This window comes from Ranitomeya imitator, chromosome 2 (genome assembly GCF_032444005.1).
Source record: "Ranitomeya imitator isolate aRanImi1 chromosome 2, aRanImi1.pri, whole genome shotgun sequence".
Classification (NCBI taxonomy): Eukaryota; Metazoa; Chordata; class Amphibia; order Anura; family Dendrobatidae; genus Ranitomeya; species Ranitomeya imitator.
Genome location: NC_091283.1, coordinates 193,242,967 through 193,264,876, shown reverse-complemented (window position 1 = coordinate 193,264,876; position 21,910 = coordinate 193,242,967). Strand labels below are relative to the sequence as shown.

At 41.5% G+C, this 21,910-nt stretch overlaps 1 protein-coding gene across 2 annotated transcripts in view; it reads right to left on the bottom strand.

The window, feature by feature from the left end:
- The window catches only part of PDZD4 (PDZ domain containing 4), a 194,599-nt gene extending 172,965 nt beyond the window's left edge, over positions 1-21,634 (bottom strand). For both annotated transcript variants that reach the window (XM_069748433.1, XM_069748434.1), the window contains exon 1: positions 20,905-21,634. In XM_069748433.1, coding sequence (XP_069604534.1) covers positions 20,905-20,964 — 60 coding nt within the window. In that variant the 5' untranslated portion in view covers positions 20,965-21,634. The remainder of the gene's footprint in view (positions 1-20,904) is intronic.
- Between the last annotated feature and the right edge of the window lie 276 nt (positions 21,635-21,910).

Here is a 21,910-nt window from a genome sequence, read left to right as displayed (position 1 = left end):
TAATGTCTTGCGTACACTACATCTGTAATCTAGTAAGGACAAGGATAATGAAACCATCTCTATCTATTACACTCCCAGCCCTGAGTAATACATGCAGAGCTCTATTACTGATCACTACAGCACCAGGACTTGTGAAGCCATTGCATATCTCAAATGTGGAGATAGATAGATAGATAGATAGATAGATAGATAGATAGATAGATAGATAGATAGATAGATAGATAGATAGATAGATAGATAGATATTAGATGGATAATAGATAGATAATAGATACATAGATAGATAGATGATAGATAAATAGATGATTGATGATAGATAAAAGATAGATAGATAGATAATAGATAATAGATAGATGATAGATAATAAATAGATAATAGATAGATAACACTGGTCTACAACAAAAAAATTTCTGGCATGGACTTTACAAACAGTTTTAGACTAAGTTGAGGGTGCTAAATTCAAATCTGATCGTATAATTTCTCTATCACATCACGTTTTTGCGCTATAGGTATAGAGCCCATTTTCATGAATTCCATGATAAATATAAGTAGTGTATGAAAAGTGTTCACTAAGGTAAATTTAGTTTTCATTTAGTCTCCCAATAAATGTGAGAATATCTTTGTTTTCTTTGAACATGCATTATTCCCATTTGTTATGATGACACCCTTGTTTTCTGTGCTACTGGGACAGTAGAGCTACAGCAGAGCATTGGGTGAAAACTGAATGGCCTCAGCGACAGTTTGGCATCTGGCGATAAGAATGTCATCCATGATCCTCTAGTGGATAGGAAGGACATTGTCTTTCCTCCCTTACACATAAAACTTGGATTGATGAAGCAGTTCGTCAAAGCTCTCAATCACAGTGGAGAATGCTTTAACTATATATGTTCAACATTTCCTGGTCTTAGTGAAGAGAAGAAAAAGGCTGGAATATTTGATGGATCTCAAATAAGAACACTTATGAGAGACCCAAATTTTATCACATCAATGAATGAGACAGAAGAAAGAGCTTGGAAGGCATTTTGTAATGTGGTGCAGAATTTTCAATGGAATAAGAAAGCAGACAACTGTGAAGAGATTGTGGAAGAGCTACTAATGAGTCTGCGAAATCTCGGATGTAGAATGAGTATCAAGATTCACTATTTACAGAGAACCTTGGGGATGTGAGCGAGGAACAAGGGGAGCGTTTTCATCAGGATATTAAAACAATGGAAGAACGGTATCAAGGCCGGTGGGACTCCCATATGATGGCTGACTATTGCTGGACCTTGATGAGAGACAACCCAGAAGCCGTACATCACAGATCAGCCAGGAAAAGAAAGTTCAAATAACTGCCATTTGTCATTCATCTGTGTGCCATATATATGTGTGTTTATATTTTGTAGTTTAATTCTGTAAGTATATTTGATTTGCTGTAAATAGACTTTGTAATCTTTGTTATTCCTTGATTAAAAATATACAAAATGTAGTACCGAAAATCATGTGTTTTTATCATAAAACATTAGGAGTAATGTTCTTCAAAAATTGAAAATATCTCGAAATCCTGAAGTGATAGCCAAAAACGAAGTTCATATTCATAATCATTAAGTCGTAAATTGACTTAAAATATGTTTTAAAATCTTTTGCCAGAAAAATTGCATTGACCAGTGTAATAGATGATAGATAGATAATAGACAGATAACAGACAGATAACAGATGATAAATAATAGATGATAGATAATAGATGATAGATAGATAGATAGATAGATAGACAGATGATAGATAGATAGATAGACAGATGATAGATAGATAGATAGATAGATAGATAGATAGATAGATAGATGATAGATAAATAGATAGATAATAGATATATAATAGATGATAGATAATAGATAGATGATAGATAGATTTAAATCTATCCATCCATCAATTCTACAACATACTAAACTTTAATGCAATGCAAAAAATTACAAAAGTCAGAATAACCCAATGGTTACTGCATGGGGCTAATGAATGATATTTGCTGTACAGATTTGGCTGAGGCAGCTCTTGAACACGGCAGGAGATTTCTGGCATGAAAAGATGTCTACAAGACATGGAGCAAGTTGGACATGAACTGGAGCAAGTTCAGAGAAGAACTACCAGGATGGTGAGCGGAACTGTAAAGTATGTCCTACGAGGAACGGTTGCAGGATTTGGGAATGTTTAGCTTGCAAAAAAGAAGACTCAGAGGAGACTTAATAGCCTTCTACTAATATTTGACGGGATGTCACATTGTAGAGGGATCATCATCATTCTCATTTTCACAAGGAAAGACTAGAAGCAATGGGATGAAACTGAAAGGGAGGAGACACAGATTAGATATTAGAGAATACTTTGTGACAGTGAGGGTGATCAATGAGTGGAACAGGCTGCCACGGGAAGTGGTGAGTTCTCTGTCAATGGAAGTCTTCAAACAGAGGGTAGGGCGAGGAAGGGTAGGGCGAGGAAGGGTAGGGCGAGGAAGGGTAGGGCGAGGAAGGGTGGGACAGCTGCATATCATTAGCTATGGAATTAGAAGAGGTTGTCATGGAAGCTCCTGTAGGTGTAACATGTAGGCTTCACAATACTTTTATTAGTATGTTTTTGGATTGTGAGCCATACTGCCCTTTTTGCAGATGTAATTTTCACACTCAAAATTCCCCCCCCAGGATTGACCTTTTTAACCCAAGTGTGTCCTCCATTGCTTTAGTCAATCCTTGGTCTGCCTTGGTCACTTGATGAGTATACCTAATCATTGCAACCTACTGTGTAGGTTTACACAGTAAAATATCGATATTTGCAGATGATACAAAACTATGTAAAGCAGTTAATACAAGAGAAGATAGTATTCTGCTACAGATGGATCTGGATAAGTTGGAAACTTGGGCTGAAAGGTGGCAGATGAGGTTTAACAATGATAAATGTAAGGTTATACACATGGGAAGAAGGAATCAATATCACCATTACACACTGAATGGGAAACCACTGGGTAAATCTGACAGGGAGAAGGACTTGGGGATCCTAGTTAATGATAAACTTACCTGGAGCAGCCAGTGCCAGGCAGCAGCTGCCAAGGCAAACAGGATCATGGGGTGCATTAAAAGAGGTCTGGATACACATGATGAGAGCATTATACTGCCTCTGTACAAATCCCTAGTTAGACCGCACATGGAGTACTGTGTCCAGTTTTGGGCACCGGTGCTCAGGAAGGATATAATGGAACTAGAGAGAGTACAAAGGAGGGCAACAAAATTAATAAAGGGGATGGGAGAACTACAATACCCAGATAGATTAGCGACATTAGGATTATTTAGTCTAGAAAAAAGACGACTGAGGGGCGATGTAATAACCATGTATAAGTATATAAGGGGACAATACAAATATCTCGCTAAGGATCTGTTTATACCAAGGAAGGTGACGGGCACAAGGGGGCATTCTTTGCGTCTGGAGGAGAGAAGGTTTTTCCACCAACATAGAAGAGGATTCTTTACTGTTAGGGCAGTGAGAATCTGGAATTGCTTGCCTGAGGAGGTGGTGATGGCGAACTCAGTCGAGGGGTTCAAGAGAGGCCTGGATGTCTTCCTGGAGCAGAACAATATTGTATCATACAATTAGGTTCTGTAGAAGGACGTAGATCTGGGGATTTATTATGATGGAATATAGGCTGAACTGGATGGACAAATGTCTTTTTTCGGCCTTACTAACTATGTTACTATGTTACTATGAACATAGATTGAACATAGATTTTAGCTATACTTTATTTAAGATTATACTCAGCTCTCGATGGTTCAAAAGGATATGTTCTCCAGGTTAAGAGATTTACTACCTGAAAAGCTTAAACCTTATGGCTTTTCTTTAATATTCTGACATTTTTTTAAATCCTACATGAGTAAAGACTAATTTTTCATTATTTTCCTTTGGTGCTGGACAACATTCCCTTTTGGGTCACTGAGACATGGACACCAGGCAAGTGCATGCTCCCTGCACCCATAGACTCTCTACTCTGGAAGTCTCCTGAGATACTTATCTCTAACAAAGGAGTAGTGAGCTGAATTGACACTTTTTTTTTATTAAAATTATGTTCACACCACATTCAGTGTTTTGGAACCAAGGCATAGTCCTAATGAATACGCTGAACGCGTACAATGACGCCTGGAGACCCAAGTATATTTTTTTGGTATCTTCTTGGTAGATATGGACTGCTTTATCTAAGTATCTGTCCACAAGAGCAGAGGAATCTCCTCCATCACAAATCTGGTAAAAAATAACCAGACGAAAAGTGTTGGAACCATCATGGGCACCCGATAAAGCCCACTATAGTCAATAGTTTCTCAAGGGCTTCATTGGTTTCCATCATGTGAAGTATTCACTTCTTCCTATGACCAAAGCAGAATAATAAAAATCATTGACTCGGAAGTGAAAAGAAATTGTTCTTTACTGCTCTGATTTCCTAAACAGCTGACCATTGCAAGAATAATATATATATGTATATAAATAGATGTTTATTTTAGCAATCGGGGCACTGGATGATCCATACCACCTCATTATGATATAGTGTCCTATCTTTGTGCTAGAGGAAAATATCCAGAGACTTTAAAACTTCTAACCATGGCATGAAGAGAATCTTAATTCCAATACGTCCTGTGTGAACCTATTAGTCCTCCAACTGGTAGCCTACTGCGGGAAAGAGAAGCGTTGGATTGTGAGAGTCCTTTTTTTTTTAAGCTAAACAGTGTGACAATTATAATAATTATTATACTGTAGTCACCCTATAGTGTTGCAGAAATTAGAAGGTTTAGAAAACTTTCTATTTTATAGAGACATGCAGAGAATTTTCTGGCATGTTTTCTGGAGCTCTGAAGAAATAAAGTTGTGTTATGTTCAGATGAAGGAGACACTGTGTAAAGCTTCGGAGGAGCTACCGGACCTCTTCGTGCCTCCATGCGGTGCTCATGTACGTGATGCATTTCACACCTTTTCAAAGTATGCAAATGAGCTATTTCGCAGAAATAAAAATACTATCTCGCAAGTACCACCTAAGAGAGGTAGCTACACTATGGCTGGGGCTAAACATGACCACACGTTGTGCGACCATGGATCGTTCTGTTCAGCTGCTACATCACATTGTTAAGTATATATGTATGTAGGGGGTGCACCCCTGCACAAATCAAAATAGGGTGCAAAACCTGGTCTGTAAAGTAGTCTAGACAAAGCACAAAGAGAAAAAGACAAGACCAAAAGATGGTATGCACACCCAAAAGGTACGTAAATCAATATATAAACTTTAATAGCACCTCAAAAAACAACAGACACAGAATAAAACCATTTAAAATTGGCCTAAATATAGGACCAATAGGCCCCACCCCTATACAATGGTACAGAATATGGCATAGTAAGACAAAATACCAAAAACAATAGCATAAATGGCTAGATATGGCAACACATAGTGTCCCTAATGCATGGTGTATAATGCAACACAAAGCTGACAGAATATATAGCTCAAAGGTCTAACTGACCTGATGACACAGCTGAAAAGGGTAATGGTACACAATATACTTCAAATATAATGAAAACCAAAAGATTATTTACAAAGATGTGTACATATAAATAATACCATAACAAATATAGGACATGTGCACATATTGTTAATACCATACCAATATAAATCATGGGATATGCATGGTAATACACAGCTAGCAATGAGTATACCCCAGTGAAGTCAGTCAGGGAGACATCTGATACTACCAGAAAAATAGGAAAGGTAGCGTCAGTGCGGGCAGCTCAAGTCAGTGACCCATAGTCAGTAGGACGCAAGACCAAGTAAGGGGTGAGGCGGGAGCCCCACGCGAAGTCCCCTGACGAAGCTGCGTTCTGCAGCGATACGCGTGGGGCTCCCGCCTCACCCCTTACTTGGTCTTGCGTCCTACTGACTATGGGTCACTGACTTGAGCTGCCCGCACTGACGCTACCTTTCCTATTTTTCTGGTAGTATCAGATGTCTCCCTGACTGACTTCACTGGGGTATACTCATTGCTAGCTGTGTATTACCATGCATATCCCATGATTTATATTGGTATGGTATTAACAATATGTGCACATGTCCTATATTTGTTATGGTATTATTTATATGTACACATCTTTGTAAATAATCTTTTGGTTTTCATTATATTTGAAGTATATTGTGTACCATTACCCTTTTCAGCTGTGTCATCAGGTCAGTTAGACCTTTGAGCTATATATTCTGTCAGCTTTGTGTTGCATTATACACCATGCATTAGGGACACTATATGTTGCCATATCTAGCCATTTATGCTATTGTTTTTGGTATTTTGTCTTACTATGCCATATTCTGTACCATTGTATAGGGGTGGGGCCTATTGGTCCTATATTTAGGCCGATTTTAAATGGTTTTATTCTGTGTCTGTTGTTTTTTTGAGGTGCTATTAAAGTTTATATATTGATTTACGTACCTTTTGGGTGTGCATACCATCTTTTGGTCTTGTCTTTTTCTCTTTGTGCTTTGTCTCGCTACATCACATTGTAACACCGGTGAATTGGGTGGCTTTCTGGTTCTGCAATCGCGTCAAGAAAGGCACAAAATATCGGAATCAATTGGATTTTTTGTGACTTGATTGTTGCGGTACTTTCAGGGAGGCAATGTTTTGAGACCAAATCACCATCTAGCCTCAACCATAAAATCAATGTCCAGCCCCTTAATGAACCTTGCAAGATGACCAAAGTTAATGCCAATATGGAAGTTTGTCAGCTTGCAGCCTGTTTTGGGGTGTTTGACCCTCATCAGCTTAGAGCACAGCCTGGCTGGCAACTCTACACTGATGAGGGGCAAACATCCTGAAACAATCTGTCTGTTGATGGGCTTGCGGCTTGGCATTTACGCTGGTCAAGTTTCAAGGCTCATTAAAGAGTCAGGCATTGTAGGGTTATTCCCGCTCTTAGATGGAACATGAAAAAAAAATTTCTTTCATTTTGCGAGAGGAATAATTTTCAGACTTTTCTCCCATGGAGCATTGCCTGTGAGACTCCAGCTGATATCTTTCTAAGAAGATCCAATACTTCTCCCACACTCTTTCAATATCAGTCAGCATGTGAAAAGATGTATTTAGAAGACACTACAAAGCAATACTTTTCATCAGGTAAGTTGATTTAAATAATGTCTTTAAATTATAATGAAATTATAATGAAATTTAGACTTGTACATTAAGTAAAATATGGCTTCAAAAACGATGAAGGATTGTGAAGATTTGGCAGTGATTCAACCTACAAGGAGAAATGATAATGTCTTGCGTACACTACATCTGTAATCTAGTAAGGACAAGGATAATGAAACCATCTCTATCTATTACACTCCCAGCCCTGAGTAATACATGCAGAGCTCTATTACTGATCACTACAGCACCAGGACTTGTGAAGCCATTGCATATCTCAAATGTGGAGATAGATAGATAGATAGATAGATAGATAGATAGATAGATAGATAGATAGATAGATAGATAGATAGATAGATAGATATTAGATGGATAATAGATAGATAATAGATACATAGATAGATAGATGATAGATAAATAGATGATTGATGATAGATAAAAGATAGATAGATAGATAGATAATAGATAATAGATAGATGATAGATAATAAATAGATAATAGATAGATAACACTGGTCTACAACAAAAAAATTTCTGGCATGGACTTTACAAACAGTTTTAGACTAAGTTGAGGGTGCTAAATTCAAATCTGATCGTATAATTTCTCTATCACATCACGTTTTTGCGCTATAGGTATAGAGCCCATTTTCATGAATTCCATGATAAATATAAGTAGTGTATGAAAAGTGTTCACTAAGGTAAATTTAGTTTTCATTTAGTCTCCCAATAAATGTGAGAATATCTTTGTTTTCTTTGAACATGCATTATTCCCATTTGTTATGATGACACCCTTGTTTTCTGTGCTACTGGGACAGTAGAGCTACAGCAGAGCATTGGGTGAAAACTGAATGGCCTCAGCGACAGTTTGGCATCTGGCGATAAGAATGTCATCCATGATCCTCTAGTGGATAGGAAGGACATTGTCTTTCCTCCCTTACACATAAAACTTGGATTGATGAAGCAGTTCGTCAAAGCTCTCAATCACAGTGGAGAATGCTTTAACTATATATGTTCAACATTTCCTGGTCTTAGTGAAGAGAAGAAAAAGGCTGGAATATTTGATGGATCTCAAATAAGAACACTTATGAGAGACCCAAATTTTATCACATCAATGAATGAGACAGAAGAAAGAGCTTGGAAGGCATTTTGTAATGTGGTGCAGAATTTTCAATGGAATAAGAAAGCAGACAACTGTGAAGAGATTGTGGAAGAGCTACTAATGAGTCTGCGAAATCTCGGATGTAGAATGAGTATCAAGATTCACTATTTACAGAGAACCTTGGGGATGTGAGCGAGGAACAAGGGGAGCGTTTTCATCAGGATATTAAAACAATGGAAGAACGGTATCAAGGCCGGTGGGACTCCCATATGATGGCTGACTATTGCTGGACCTTGATGAGAGACAACCCAGAAGCCGTACATCACAGATCAGCCAGGAAAAGAAAGTTCAAATAACTGCCATTTGTCATTCATCTGTGTGCCATATATATGTGTGTTTATATTTTGTAGTTTAATTCTGTAAGTATATTTGATTTGCTGTAAATAGACTTTGTAATCTTTGTTATTCCTTGATTAAAAATATACAAAATGTAGTACCGAAAATCATGTGTTTTTATCATAAAACATTAGGAGTAATGTTCTTCAAAAATTGAAAATATCTCGAAATCCTGAAGTGATAGCCAAAAACGAAGTTCATATTCATAATCATTAAGTCGTAAATTGACTTAAAATATGTTTTAAAATCTTTTGCCAGAAAAATTGCATTGACCAGTGTAATAGATGATAGATAGATAATAGACAGATAACAGACAGATAACAGATGATAAATAATAGATGATAGATAATAGATGATAGATAGATAGATAGATAGATAGACAGATGATAGATAGATAGATAGATAGATAGATAGATAGATGATAGATAAATAGATAGATAATAGATATATAATAGATGATAGATAATAGATAGATGATAGATAGATTTAAATCTATCCATCCATCAATTCTACAACATACTAAACTTTAATGCAATGCAAAAAATTACAAAAGTCAGAATAACCCAATGGTTACTGCATGGGGCTAATGAATGATATTTGCTGTACAGATTTGGCTGAGGCAGCTCTTGAACACGGCAGGAGATTTCTGGCATGAAAAGATGTCTACAAGACATGGAGCAGGTTGGACATGAACTGGAGCAAGTTCAGAGAAGAACTACCAGGATGGTGAGCGGAACTGTAAAGTATGTCCTACGAGGAACGGTTGCAGGATTTGGGAATGTTTAGCTTGCAAAAAAGAAGACTCAGAGGAGACTTAATAGCCTTCTACTAATATTTGACGGGATGTCACATTGTAGAGGGATCATCATCATTCTCATTTTCACAAGGAAAGACTAGAAGCAATGGGATGAAACTGAAAGGGAGGAGACACAGATTAGATATTAGAGAATACTTTGTGACAGTGAGGGTGATCAATGAGTGGAACAGGCTGCCACGGGAAGTGGTGAGTTCTCTGTCAATGGAAGTCTTCAAACAGAGGGTAGGGCGAGGAAGGGTAGGGCGAGGAAGGGTGGGACAGCTGCATATCATTAGCTATGGAATTAGAAGAGGTTGTCATGGAAGCTCCTGTAGGTGTAACATGTAGGCTTCACAATACTTTTATTAGTAAGATAAATGCAACAACAAATTATATGTAGTGTAGGTAGATGTTCATCCACCAATGTTTCCATTTGGTGCTATGGAAACTGCAAAACTTCCAAAAAACTAAATGGGGGTTGGCTTGGAGTGTTACACAGTTTCCATAGCTCCCATTCACTAATACTGGAGTTAATTAGAGGGGTTTTCTGTGACTTTGTTTCTTTTTCCTATGGGGCTAAGAATATACAGGCAGGTATTTGCTAACTACCTGTCTGTTCTGCCCGGCACCATTCTCTGCCAGCTCAGAGCAGTCACGGATGGCTCCTGGTGACGTCACATCGGCAGAGCAGCTTCTTCCCTTCTGTTCTGGTCTGTCAACGGAGCGTCAATGCCAATGTCATATTGATTGACAGCCGGCTCCCCGCTGCCTAACTGCGGGGAGCAGGCGGTCAATCAATATGACGTCAGCAGCGATACTCTATAGACAGAGCAGAGGAGATGAAGATCTTCTCTGCTGACGTGAGGTCAAATGGAGCAAGAGAATAGTTGGTAAGAGCCATCTATGACCACTGTGAATTGGCAGAGATCGGCGATGAGCAAAACAGGCAGCAAAAAAATAAACAAAGTCCCGGATGACCCCTTTAATTAATGTAGCTAAGCCCACCATCATCGTCCTTTACCCAATCCAGCAGTCAGGCTATTTTGACCCCCAACTCAATGCAGAAAAAGACCTTTTTTTGGTGCTGCACACAGACCTGACCCAAATACGCCCCATTAGCGGAGTATTGTATATGAGATATATTGTGGCTGCAGGAATAAGTCATTGTGTTCTAATGCAGTGCTGCCATTGCTGCGGAGGATTGGGCACCTCTTGAGTTGTGATCTGATTGTGCTGTTATCTGTGCACGCTCTCCCCCGTCACTCACCTTAATTCTCGCTCGCCCGCCATCAATGACAGCCAGTTATGTATAAGTGCTCTATCAGCATTTAACCCTGACTGTCAAAACACTGCTTCATGTGGGGGTGGGGAGGGGGAGATCCTTCCCAGAGGTGCATGCTTATATGCTGAGATTTCCAGACCCCTGCTGCGGCAATATTCCCTATAAGCCCTTGTGAAGCCCCCCATATCGCTAACACAACCATTGGGATCCAGCTAGTCATGTGTTTCCGGGGTGTGAAGACTATAGCAAGGCTGCTCTCCTACCTTACATAAACCACCTTAAATGTTACAGAAGTGATCAGCCTGCAGGGAGACAGCGGTAATAAAATTAGCTCACCTCTTAATTAAAGAATTGAATTATTGTTTTACACTTAAAATAGCCCCGGCGGTGAGTCCTCGGCAGGGTAATCGCGAGTTAACTCCCTCTTTCCCTTAGGATTTAGAGTTGTTGCTAAGCAAAAGATGTCGTGAGCGGAGAGTTTGTGAAGCGGTGTGCGTCCGACCCTATTGTTACAGCATTTCAGCACTGCGGACAGCTCCCTGGGTGCTGCAATGGGGTTTCCTCTAAGACGGAAGAACCAGCTATGGAAAAGCTGCAAGCTCATGAGCCAAACTATGGATGATATACTGCAAAAGTCACACAATTCTCATTCTCTTCCATTTCCTGCCTTTGTTTTACAGAGCCTCAGAATTGTTTCATCCCGATAAGCTTACGTCCATGTGATCTATGTCTTCACATCCTGTTCTGTCCAGATCCCAGAATTCCAAGCGGTGGATGGGACAACCAAGTGATGACTGTCTCAATATGGAAACTGCTGGGGGTACCAGCCTCTTGTGCGGCACCACCAGCGGAACACCATTGCACCACACACACACACGCATACATACTACACACTGTATACGCCGCACGCACCACACACACATACACACACAGACACACTGCATACGCCGTACGTACCACACACACACACCATATGCAGCCTCTTGCGCGGTACCACCAGCGGAACACCATTGCGAACACGCCGCTGCCGAGATCAGCCAAATGATTCACTGACCGCCGCCATCTTCGTACAGGAGGAGCGCAGGGGGGTAAACAGCTCAAACTAGAGAACACATGAGGGAAGAAGACAGCACAGTGGTGGAGAGAGAGCAGACAAGGGGGAGAGCACATTGGGTACACAGGTCAAAGAAGAGATGACGCGAGAAGAGAAGACAGAAGATGGGGGAGAGAGAAAGTGCACAGGGGTGAGAGAGACAGATCACAGGGGGGAGATTGTTCATGACGGGAAAACACAGCACAGGAAGGAGAGAGACAGCAGACAAGGGGGATAGCACATGAGGTAGACAAGTCAAAGAAGAGATGACACGAGAGGAGAAGACAGCACATGGGGAAAGAGGGAGTGGATAGGTGGGTGAGCACATGGGAAGAGAGATTCTCAACGCTGCAGATCCTGCCCCCATCGCGACAATACCGCCCTCCCGATGCGATAGCATCAGGCCTCCATCTAGTAGATAAATAAGTGACAAAATGTACAATTGGTGGAGAAAGATTGGACTCGATGGACCGTAGGCTTTTTTCAACCTACATAATATGTAAGCCCTAATCGTTTTCCACCTAAAATCCAGCAATAGGTTACAAATTTGTCCTCTCTAGTGAAATCTTTGAATACTCTATACAGCCATCTCTTCATTGTCCCGGTATTCTATTCATGATCCAGAAGGATCAGGATAAATAGTGATACAGATCTCTACTAATCAGTAATATCAATGGAGCATCCATGGTGTAAGGCTTCAGAAATTAGTCTAGAATAGATCCTTGAAGGGAATCTGTCAACCATTTTTGCTATGTAATATGAGAGTAGCAGAATGTAGGGACAGAGATCCTGATTTCAGTGATGTGTCAATTCACTGAAGTTTCAATAAAATCAGTGTTTTATCAGCAGGAGATTATGACTACAGGACTAGGTGCCACCTGCCTCCTGGTCCTACCACGCCCCCACCACTGATTGGCAGCTTTCTGTCTAAGCTCAGTGTACACATAGACCTACCAATCACTAGTGTGGGCGGGGTTATACTGAGCTCAGCATTCAGAGCACTGCTAATTCTACAGCAGAGAAAACAAGGATTGTATCAAAACTGCACCAAGCAGCCCAATAAGTGATACATCGCTGGAATCAAGGTCTCTGCCTCTACATCATGCTGCTCTTAGATTACATAGCAAAAACCTGCTGACAAATTCACTTTAAGTGGAGGAAGGATGACAGAAGATGGCCTTTTAGTTTGAAGATGCAGCCCATTGGAGGAATTGCAGTGTTACCAAGATAAAAGTGGGTAGATAGAATGGCTATAAAGGTGGAAATTAACCCTTCACAGTCACTATAATAAGAGTGTATTTGGATTTTTGCTATGCCCCTCTCTGCAATGTATAGGGGCGATGTCTAGAGAATGTAAAGAAAATGCATCCACTGATACAAATATTTTCCTTTTTCCGAATTCTAGAACTCCTGAACAGAAGCATCCGTCCCTAGCCTTTGATGTGTGTATATGCAGTTTCTATGGCAGCAGTTCATGCAGGGCTTTATGATGAGGGAGATACCAGGCATCACAGCATACAGATAAAATATATATATCCATTATGAGGGAAGCAATATCAATAGAGCAGAGGTTATTTCTATAGTTATCTTTGTTTTTGGAAGGTCATGCCATGCAGTTGGTTTTATTAATTTCAAATATGGCTGGAACAGCGGAGCAGATCTTTACATATCTCTTTCTCCATTGATTCTCAGACCAAATTAGCCGCAAATCTCAAAGCTGGTAAATCGATTCTATCAGTCTTAATTGCCAGTTTAGGATTTCCAAATCAAGCAATAGGTAAAAAAAACATATTTAATAGCTTCTACCAAGTCGATCTCGGTAACCTCCGGCTTCATTAAGTTCACATTTTGTGTGACCGCTATAATTCAGTCATTGAAATGCTTAAGACTGCTGGAAAAAAAAAGAACGAAAAAAAAGTAAAGGGGTTGTCCCAAAATGAACACTTATTGACTATCACAATATCTTTGCGAGGGGCAGAAGAATAACTTGAAGCTTGTGGACCCTAATGTAAAATCTCCAACAGGGCTCCAAACTATCACAGGTCTTTAAAGGGGATGTCCAGGATTTTAACATTGATGGCCTATCCTTGGTCCTATCCTATCCTTTGGTCATCAATGTCGTATAGATGACGGTGTGACTTCAATGTCTGATTGGTGAGGAAGCGACTTCAATGTCTGATCAGTGAGGGTGTGACTTCAATGTCTGATCGGTGAGGGTGTGACTTCAATGTCTGATCGGTGAGGGTGTGACTTCAATGTCTGATTGGTGAGGGTGTGACTTCAATGTCTGATCGGTGAGGGTGTGACTTCAATGTCTGATCAGTGAGGGTGTGACTTCAATGTCTGATCGGTGGAGGTGTGACTTCAATGTCTGATTGGTGAGGAAGCGACTTCAATGTCTGATCAGTGAGGGTGTGACTTCAATGTCTGATCGGTGAGGGTGTGACTTCAATGTCTGATCGGTGAGGGTGTGACTTCAATGTCTGATCAGTGAGGGTGTGACTTCAATGTCTGATTGGTGAGGATGCGACTTCAATGTCTGATTGGTGAGGGTGTGACTTCAATGTCTGATCGGTGAGGGTGTGACTTCAATGTCTGATTGGTGAGGGTGTGACTTCAATGTCTGATTGGTGAGGGTGTGACTTCAATGTCTGATTGGTGAGGATGCGACTTCAATGTCTGATTGGTGAGGAAGCGACTTCAATGTCTGATTGGTGAGGGTGTGACTTCAATGACTGAAACAGTGGGGATGTGACTTCAATGTCTGATCGGTGAGGGTGTGACTTCAATGTCTGATCGGTGGTGGTGTGACTTCAATGTCTGATCGGTGAGGGTGTGACTTCCATGTCTGAAACAGTGGGGGTGTGACTTCAGTGTCTGATCGGTGAGGGTGTGACTTCAATGTCTGATCGGTGGAGGTGCAACTTCAATGTTTGATCGGTGATGGGGTGACTTCAATGTCTGATCATGGGGGTGTCTTCAATGTCTGATCGGTTGGGGTGTGACTTCAATAACTGATCGGTAGTGGTGTGATTTGAATGTCTGATCAGTGAGGGAGTGACTTCAATGTCTAATCGGTGAGGGTGTGACTTTAATGTCTGATTGGTGAGGGTGTAACTTCAATGTCTGATCGGTGAGGGTGTGACTTCAATGTCTGATCGGTGGAGGTGTGACTTCTATGTCTGATCGGTGGAGGTGTGACTTCAATGTCTGATCGGTGAGGGTGTGACTTCAATGTCTGATCGGTGAGGGTGTGACTTCAATGTCTGATCGGTGAGGGTGTGACTTCCATGTCTGAAACAGTGGGGGTGTGACTTCAATGTCTGATCGGTGAGGGTGTGACTTCAATGTCTGATCGGTGAGGGTGTGACTTCAATGTCTGATCGGTGAGGGTGTGACTTCCATGTCTGAAACAGTGGGGGTGTGACTTCAATGTCTGATTGGTGAGGATGCGACTTCAATGTCTGATTGGTGAGGAAGCGACTTCAATGTCTGATTGGTGAGGAAGCGACTTCAATGTCTGATTGGTGAGGATGCGACTTCAATGTCTGATTGGTGAGGGTGCGACTTCAATGTCTGATTGGTGATGGTGTGACTTCAATGTCTGATCGGTGAGGGTGTGACTTCAATGTCTGATTGGTGAGGGTGTGACTTCAATGTCTGATTGGTGAGGGTGTGACTTCAATGTCTGATTGGTGAGGATGCGACTTCAATGTCTGATTGGTGAGGAAGCGACTTCAATGTCTGATTGGTGAGGGTGTGACTTCAATGACTGAAACAGTGGGGATGTGACTTCAATGTCTGATCGGTGAGGGTGTGACTTCAATGTCTGATCGGTGGTGGTGTGACTTCAATGTCTGATCGGTGAGGGTGTGACTTCCATGTCTGAAACAGTGGGGGTGTGACTTCAGTGTCTGATCGGTGAGGGTGTGACTTCAATGTCTGATCGGTGGAGGTGCAACTTCAATGTTTGATCGGTGATGGGGTGACTTCAATGTCTGATCGTGGGGGTGTCTTCAATGTCTGATCGGTTGGGGTGTGACTTCAATAACTGATCGGTAGTGGTGTGATTTGAATGTCTGATCAGTGAGGGAGTGACTTCAATGTCTAATCGGTGAGGGTGTGACTTTAATGTCTGATTGGTGAGGGTGTAACTTCAATGTCTGATCGGTGAGGGTGTGACTTCAATGTCTGATCGGTGGAGGTGTGACTTCTATGTCTGATCGGTGGAGGTGTGACTTCAATGTCTGATCGGTGAGGGTGTGACTTCAATGTCTGATCGGTGAGGGTGTGACTTCAATGTCTGATCGGTGAGGGTGTGACTTCCATGTCTGAAACAGTGGGGGTGTGACTTCAATGTCTGATCGGTGAGGGTGTGACTTCAATGTCTGATCGGTGAGGGTGTGACTTCAATGTCTGATCGGTGAGGGTGTGACTTCCATGTCTGAAACAGTGGGGGTGTGACTTCAATGTCTGATTGGTGAGGATGCGACTTCAATGTCTGATTGGTGAGGAAGCGACTTCAATGTCTGATTGGTGAGGAAGCGACTTCAATGTCTGATTGGTGAGGATGCGACTTCAATGTCTGATTGGTGAGGGTGCGACTTCAATGTCTGATTGGTGATGGTGTGACTTCAATGTCTGATCGGTGAGGGTGTGACTTCAATGTCTGATTGGTGAGGGTGTGACTTCAATGTCTGATTGGTGAGGGTGTGACTTCAATGTCTGATTGGTGAGGATGCGACTTCAATGTCTGATTGGTGAGGAAGCGACTTCAATGTCTGATTGGTGAGGGTGTGACTTCAATGACTGAAACAGTGGGGATGTGACTTCAATGTCTGATCGGTGAGGGTGTGACTTCAATGTCTGATCGGTGGTGGTGTGACTTCAATGTCTGATCGGTGAGGGTGTGACTTCCATGTCTGAAACAGTGGGGGTGTGACTTCAGTGTCTGATCGGTGAGGGTGTGACTTCAATGTCTGATCGGTGGAGGTGCAACTTCAATGTTTGATCGGTGATGGGGTGACTTCAATGTCTGATCGTGGGGGTGTCTTCAATGTCTGATCGGTTGGGGTGTGACTTCAATAACTGATCGGTAGTGGTGTGATTTGAATGTCTGATCAGTGAGGGAGTGACTTCAATGTCTAATCGGTGAGGGTGTGACTTTAATGTCTGATTGGTGAGGGTGTAACTTCAATGTCTGATCGGTGAGGGTGTGACTTCAATGTCTGATCGGTGGAGGTGTGACTTCTATGTCTGATCGGTGGAGGTGTGACTTCAATGTCTGATCGGTGAGGGTGTGACTTCAATGTCTGATCGGTGAGGGTGTGACTTCAATGTCTGATCGGTGAGGGTGTGACTTCCATGTCTGAAACAGTGGGGGTGTGACTTCAATGTCTGATCGGTGAGGGTGTGACTTCAATATCTGATCAGTGGGGGTGTAACCTCAATGTCTGATCAGTGGAGGTGTGACTTCAGGGTCTGATCGATGAGGGTGTGACTTCAATGTCTGGTCGGTGAGGGTGCGACAGGAACTGCACAGATACAGAGCTGCACAATGTCTGTGGCGGGGTACTGCACATATTCAAATCAATTAGGATGTACAGTACCTGGCCGCAGGCACTATTCTGTCGATGGAGCTCTGCAGCTTTGTATCTAATCAGTTTCGGCAGACACCAGGAACAGCTGATCGGCAGGGGTGTCAGGTGTTGCACCCTCACCGATCAGACATTCATGACCTATACCAAGTGTTAAACTCTTGAACAACCCCTTTAATAATAGTCTTTTCCTATGGGGCAAAGGGACCTTTTGGGGCCCCTAGTCTCCAGGGCCCGAGTGCGTTTACAACCTCTATACTGATTATAATTACACCCCTGGCAAAGGGTCCAACTATTGGAGCCATTAGTGATTATAAGAGTGGGGGTCCCTGTAAGAACAGAGTGCAGTTGGTACAGATGCTCCACCGCTGCTTTATTCGTTATGTAAGAGGAGTGGTAGAGGAACTGAATGCATGCGCTACCTGCCGGGACTGGAGGATTCCCATACTCATGATTGCTTGTGCTCCCAGTGCTCTGAATCTCCGTGACCAGGAACATATTACTGTTGATTTTGGCACCACCCCTATAAGAGGGTCTCCAACTCAGCGATAGCTGCTAACTAAGTAAGGGGGCTATTCCAGCCTTGATTTACCCTTTCCTTGGAAGGAGTTTCCAGAAGCCCATCATGTCTTAGAAGAATCTTTGCAGACAAGTCCCACATGCAAAGCCATTTGTACCAGCCAAAGCAAAGACCCATCTATGGTGCCCGGTTCGGTTGATAGGAGTCACTTTGCACCATTTTTTTTCCTCCATTGATCATTGACTTTAAATAATAAAATCTCCATATAGACACAGGTGTCTTCAATGAGAGCTGCATGCTCATAGCTCATGTGATGGCACATTCTCCACTGCCGTCCCTCAGTAGAGTATCTTTGTACCTGAGGCCGGTATCACGTAGGTAATTCACGTCACGGATTTCCAACCAAGCGGCGGCAAAGGAGAAACGCTAAGACCAGCCGTTTCGGACTGCTGCCTGCTGGGAAGCATTGCACTCCCCTCTCTTGTATGGTGACGGTCTTCTGGTGTCTACAGTCGCCATTTGGAACAGTACTTTGATCGGGATGATCCACCATGGGATCGTGTATTGGATTGCACGGCGTGTCGTAGCATGCGGACCCTCTGCACCATGGTTGGACGCCCCTATGATAACTGTACGGGTTGGATAATGCAAGTACGTGACTTGATAAAGCGAAATCACAGTTGTCATAGCAGCACGCTAGAAACGACAGAGACGGGCTGGTACTTCAGACTTGGGTTATAGCGGGGACATTTACTGGGGAAATTAGAGCTGCGTGAAATAAATATAGCAGGGTAGAGCATAGACGTATAGCACGCTATATACATTCATCACAATAGCTGGCATTATCGTCACCCCACCATCCCCGGACCCCTCATCTCACTCGTCGTCTGGATCTAGCTTTCTATTCCAGTCACACAGCGCTCCGAGCCCCGGATCACAAGATTCATTATTATGGGCTGTAGCCGGCAGAATCTCAGGGAAGATTTAAGGAGGCTTTAAATGGATAATAAAACCCTCTTCTCACTGCCAGTAAGAACCTCACAAGGAGCCGCAAAGCAGGGACGGAAACAGATGAAGGGGAGGAAGAGGAGCAAAAACAAAGGGAATCCGGAAAGTGACAGCACAACAAACTACAAAGATACAGAGAGATGATAGATAGATAGATAGATAGATAGATAGATAGATAGATAGATAGATAGATAGATAAATGATATATAGATAGATAATAGATAGATAAATGATAGATAGATAGATAGATAGATAAATGATAGATAGATAGATAGATAGATAGATAGATAGATAGATAGATAGATAACAGATAGATAATAGATAGATAATAGATAGATAAATAGATAGATAGATAGATAAATTATATATAGATAGATAATAGATAGATAATAGATAGATAGATAGATAATAGATAATAGATAGATAAATGATAGATAGATAGATAGATAGATAGATAGATAAATGATATATAGATAGATAATAGATAGATAAATGATAGATAGATAAATGATAGATAGATAGATAATAGATAGATAGAGAGATAGATAGATAGATAGATAGATAGGTAATAGACAGATAGATAGATAGATAGATAATACATGATAGATAGATAATCCATAATATATAGATAATAGAAAGATAATAGATAAGTAATAGATAGATAGATATATAGATAATAGATAGATACTAGATAGATAATAGATAGAGAGATAGATAATGGAAGAATACATAATAGATAGATAGATAGATAGATAGATAGATAGATAGATAGATAGATAATAGATAGATAATAAATAGAGAGTTAGATAATGGAAGAATAGATAATAGAGAGACAATAGAGAGATAATAGATAGATAGATAGATAGATAGATAGATAGATAGATAGATAGATAGATAGATAGATAGATAGATAGACAGGTAGATAATAAATAGATAATAGTCAGATAATAGAAAGATAAATAGAGAGATAGATAATGGAAGAATATATAATAGATAGATATTAGATAGATAGATAGATAGATAGATAATAAATATAAATACCCTGGTAACACCCTCAATAACAGAAGGTATTATTATTATTACGGATTCTGATCCAATCTGAGACCACCCACTAAATTAATTAACTGGTAAATTGACCTCTTTCTTCATATTTAACATCTTCATCACCTTTGTGGTGCACTCGATACATGTTTAAGCCTACATACCGGCGATAGCCAACAGTAAGCAGCGATATTATGGACTCCTGGTCAACTTAGAGGATGCCTATGAATTTTCTGTGGCACATGTGTAATATTTTCTATGGTGTTTATATATCTATGTAATATAGATATATACGGTGTATAGAGATATATATATGTACACTTCTGTATGGCAGCCCGTTGGTTTCACAAGGTGAGTAGTTCCGCGTGACACGTGAGTGTTTTTTGTCGCACGTGTATGCATGCCCGCCAGTGTGGGAATGTGTACACGTGTAGCGCGTGGACACATGATGACAGGAGAGGCTGCGCACATGATATACACCGTATACTGCACATATACACATAGGTTACAGCTGGCTACTTACATTGTTTGCATTTTCTCCCCATCTGCTTTACATACAGTTCCTATTCCAAATCTCCAGTACGTCAGCCCTCACCATACACCACATTGCCTTTATTTACTACATCACATAATAAGGGATAATTTGTGGATCCCCCTATATTCTCCATATCGCGCCCCTCACCGCACCCCTCATCCAACACCTGTATCCCCATAAAGCATGGTTATTTTTTATCTTTGAGTTTATTTCATTGTCTTTTATGCTATTACCTCCGCCATGCACTTTTCCTTCATCAATTCTGCACACCCTTTGCTTTCTGCTTCATCCGGCCCCATTCTCACGCCTTTAACCCCATCATCTTGGCTGCAATTAACTATTTAGATGCCCTCGTAAACTGAGCATTTCTTACCTGCAGCATCACTTTGTAATGCTCCTCTGGTTTCCGAACCACACACATGTTACATCCCATGTTAGCTTCAAGAGGGTGCAAGTCTGTGATGGAAGGGGGCTGGATACCCCCCAATCTTGTATGATCGCCAGTCAAAGATGTCTGTTCAATTCCCTGTCTACTGGATCCAAATGTAATTGAGGGGGACCCAGATGAGAAGTGTAATATCCGTTAATTATCCATCCAAAGGGACCAGGTAATCCATGGCCGGTACAGACTGGCAGACAGGGGGGAGGTTTGACATTGGGAGGATAAGACCAGTAGCTGCCCCCCTCATCTTCCAAAAAAGGGGTGCACCTTCTCCTCCCCTCCCCCCTATGAAGTAGCCTCTTCTCCAGGGCTGCCTTCCAATGCTACCCAAGAAAATGGGGTACCAGGACATAAATACCTGTGAAGAATAAGGTTCTTTTACCAGATGCTATGGAGCTGGCGCTCAAGGAGGAGGTCACATACACTAGATCTTCATGCCACCTCCAGGCACACACATGGGGCTCTGAAGGCACCTGTGCTTAATGAGGCTGCTGCAGAACGCATACACATGCGTTCTCTCCTATGAGTATCTCTGAGCATCAGCATTGCTGGGAAGGAGGGAGGGAGAGCAGTAGAGGGAAGGGGGAGCGAGAGGGAGGGAGAGCGGGAAAGGTAGCTAATAAATATGGATGGTCTTTGGTGTAACACTCAGAGCCAATCTGTTAGACAGACACGAAAACTGCTGAGAGTATTTCACCAGCAGCTCAAATCTGTGGCCACGTAAGACATGGAAGGAGGGGGTTACAGGATGAAGGAATGTAAGACGCAGAGGTATATAGATAGCCAAGGAGCAAAGGTGCAACATAGACCTGTAAACGGGTAAAGGACAATAGAAGACAAGAGAGCGTAGAAGCAAAGTCAAAAAACAACCCTACAAATGGGTAAAAATAAGATAACGTCATGTGCGTCAGGAAAAAGATTGGGTTAATTGCTGTGT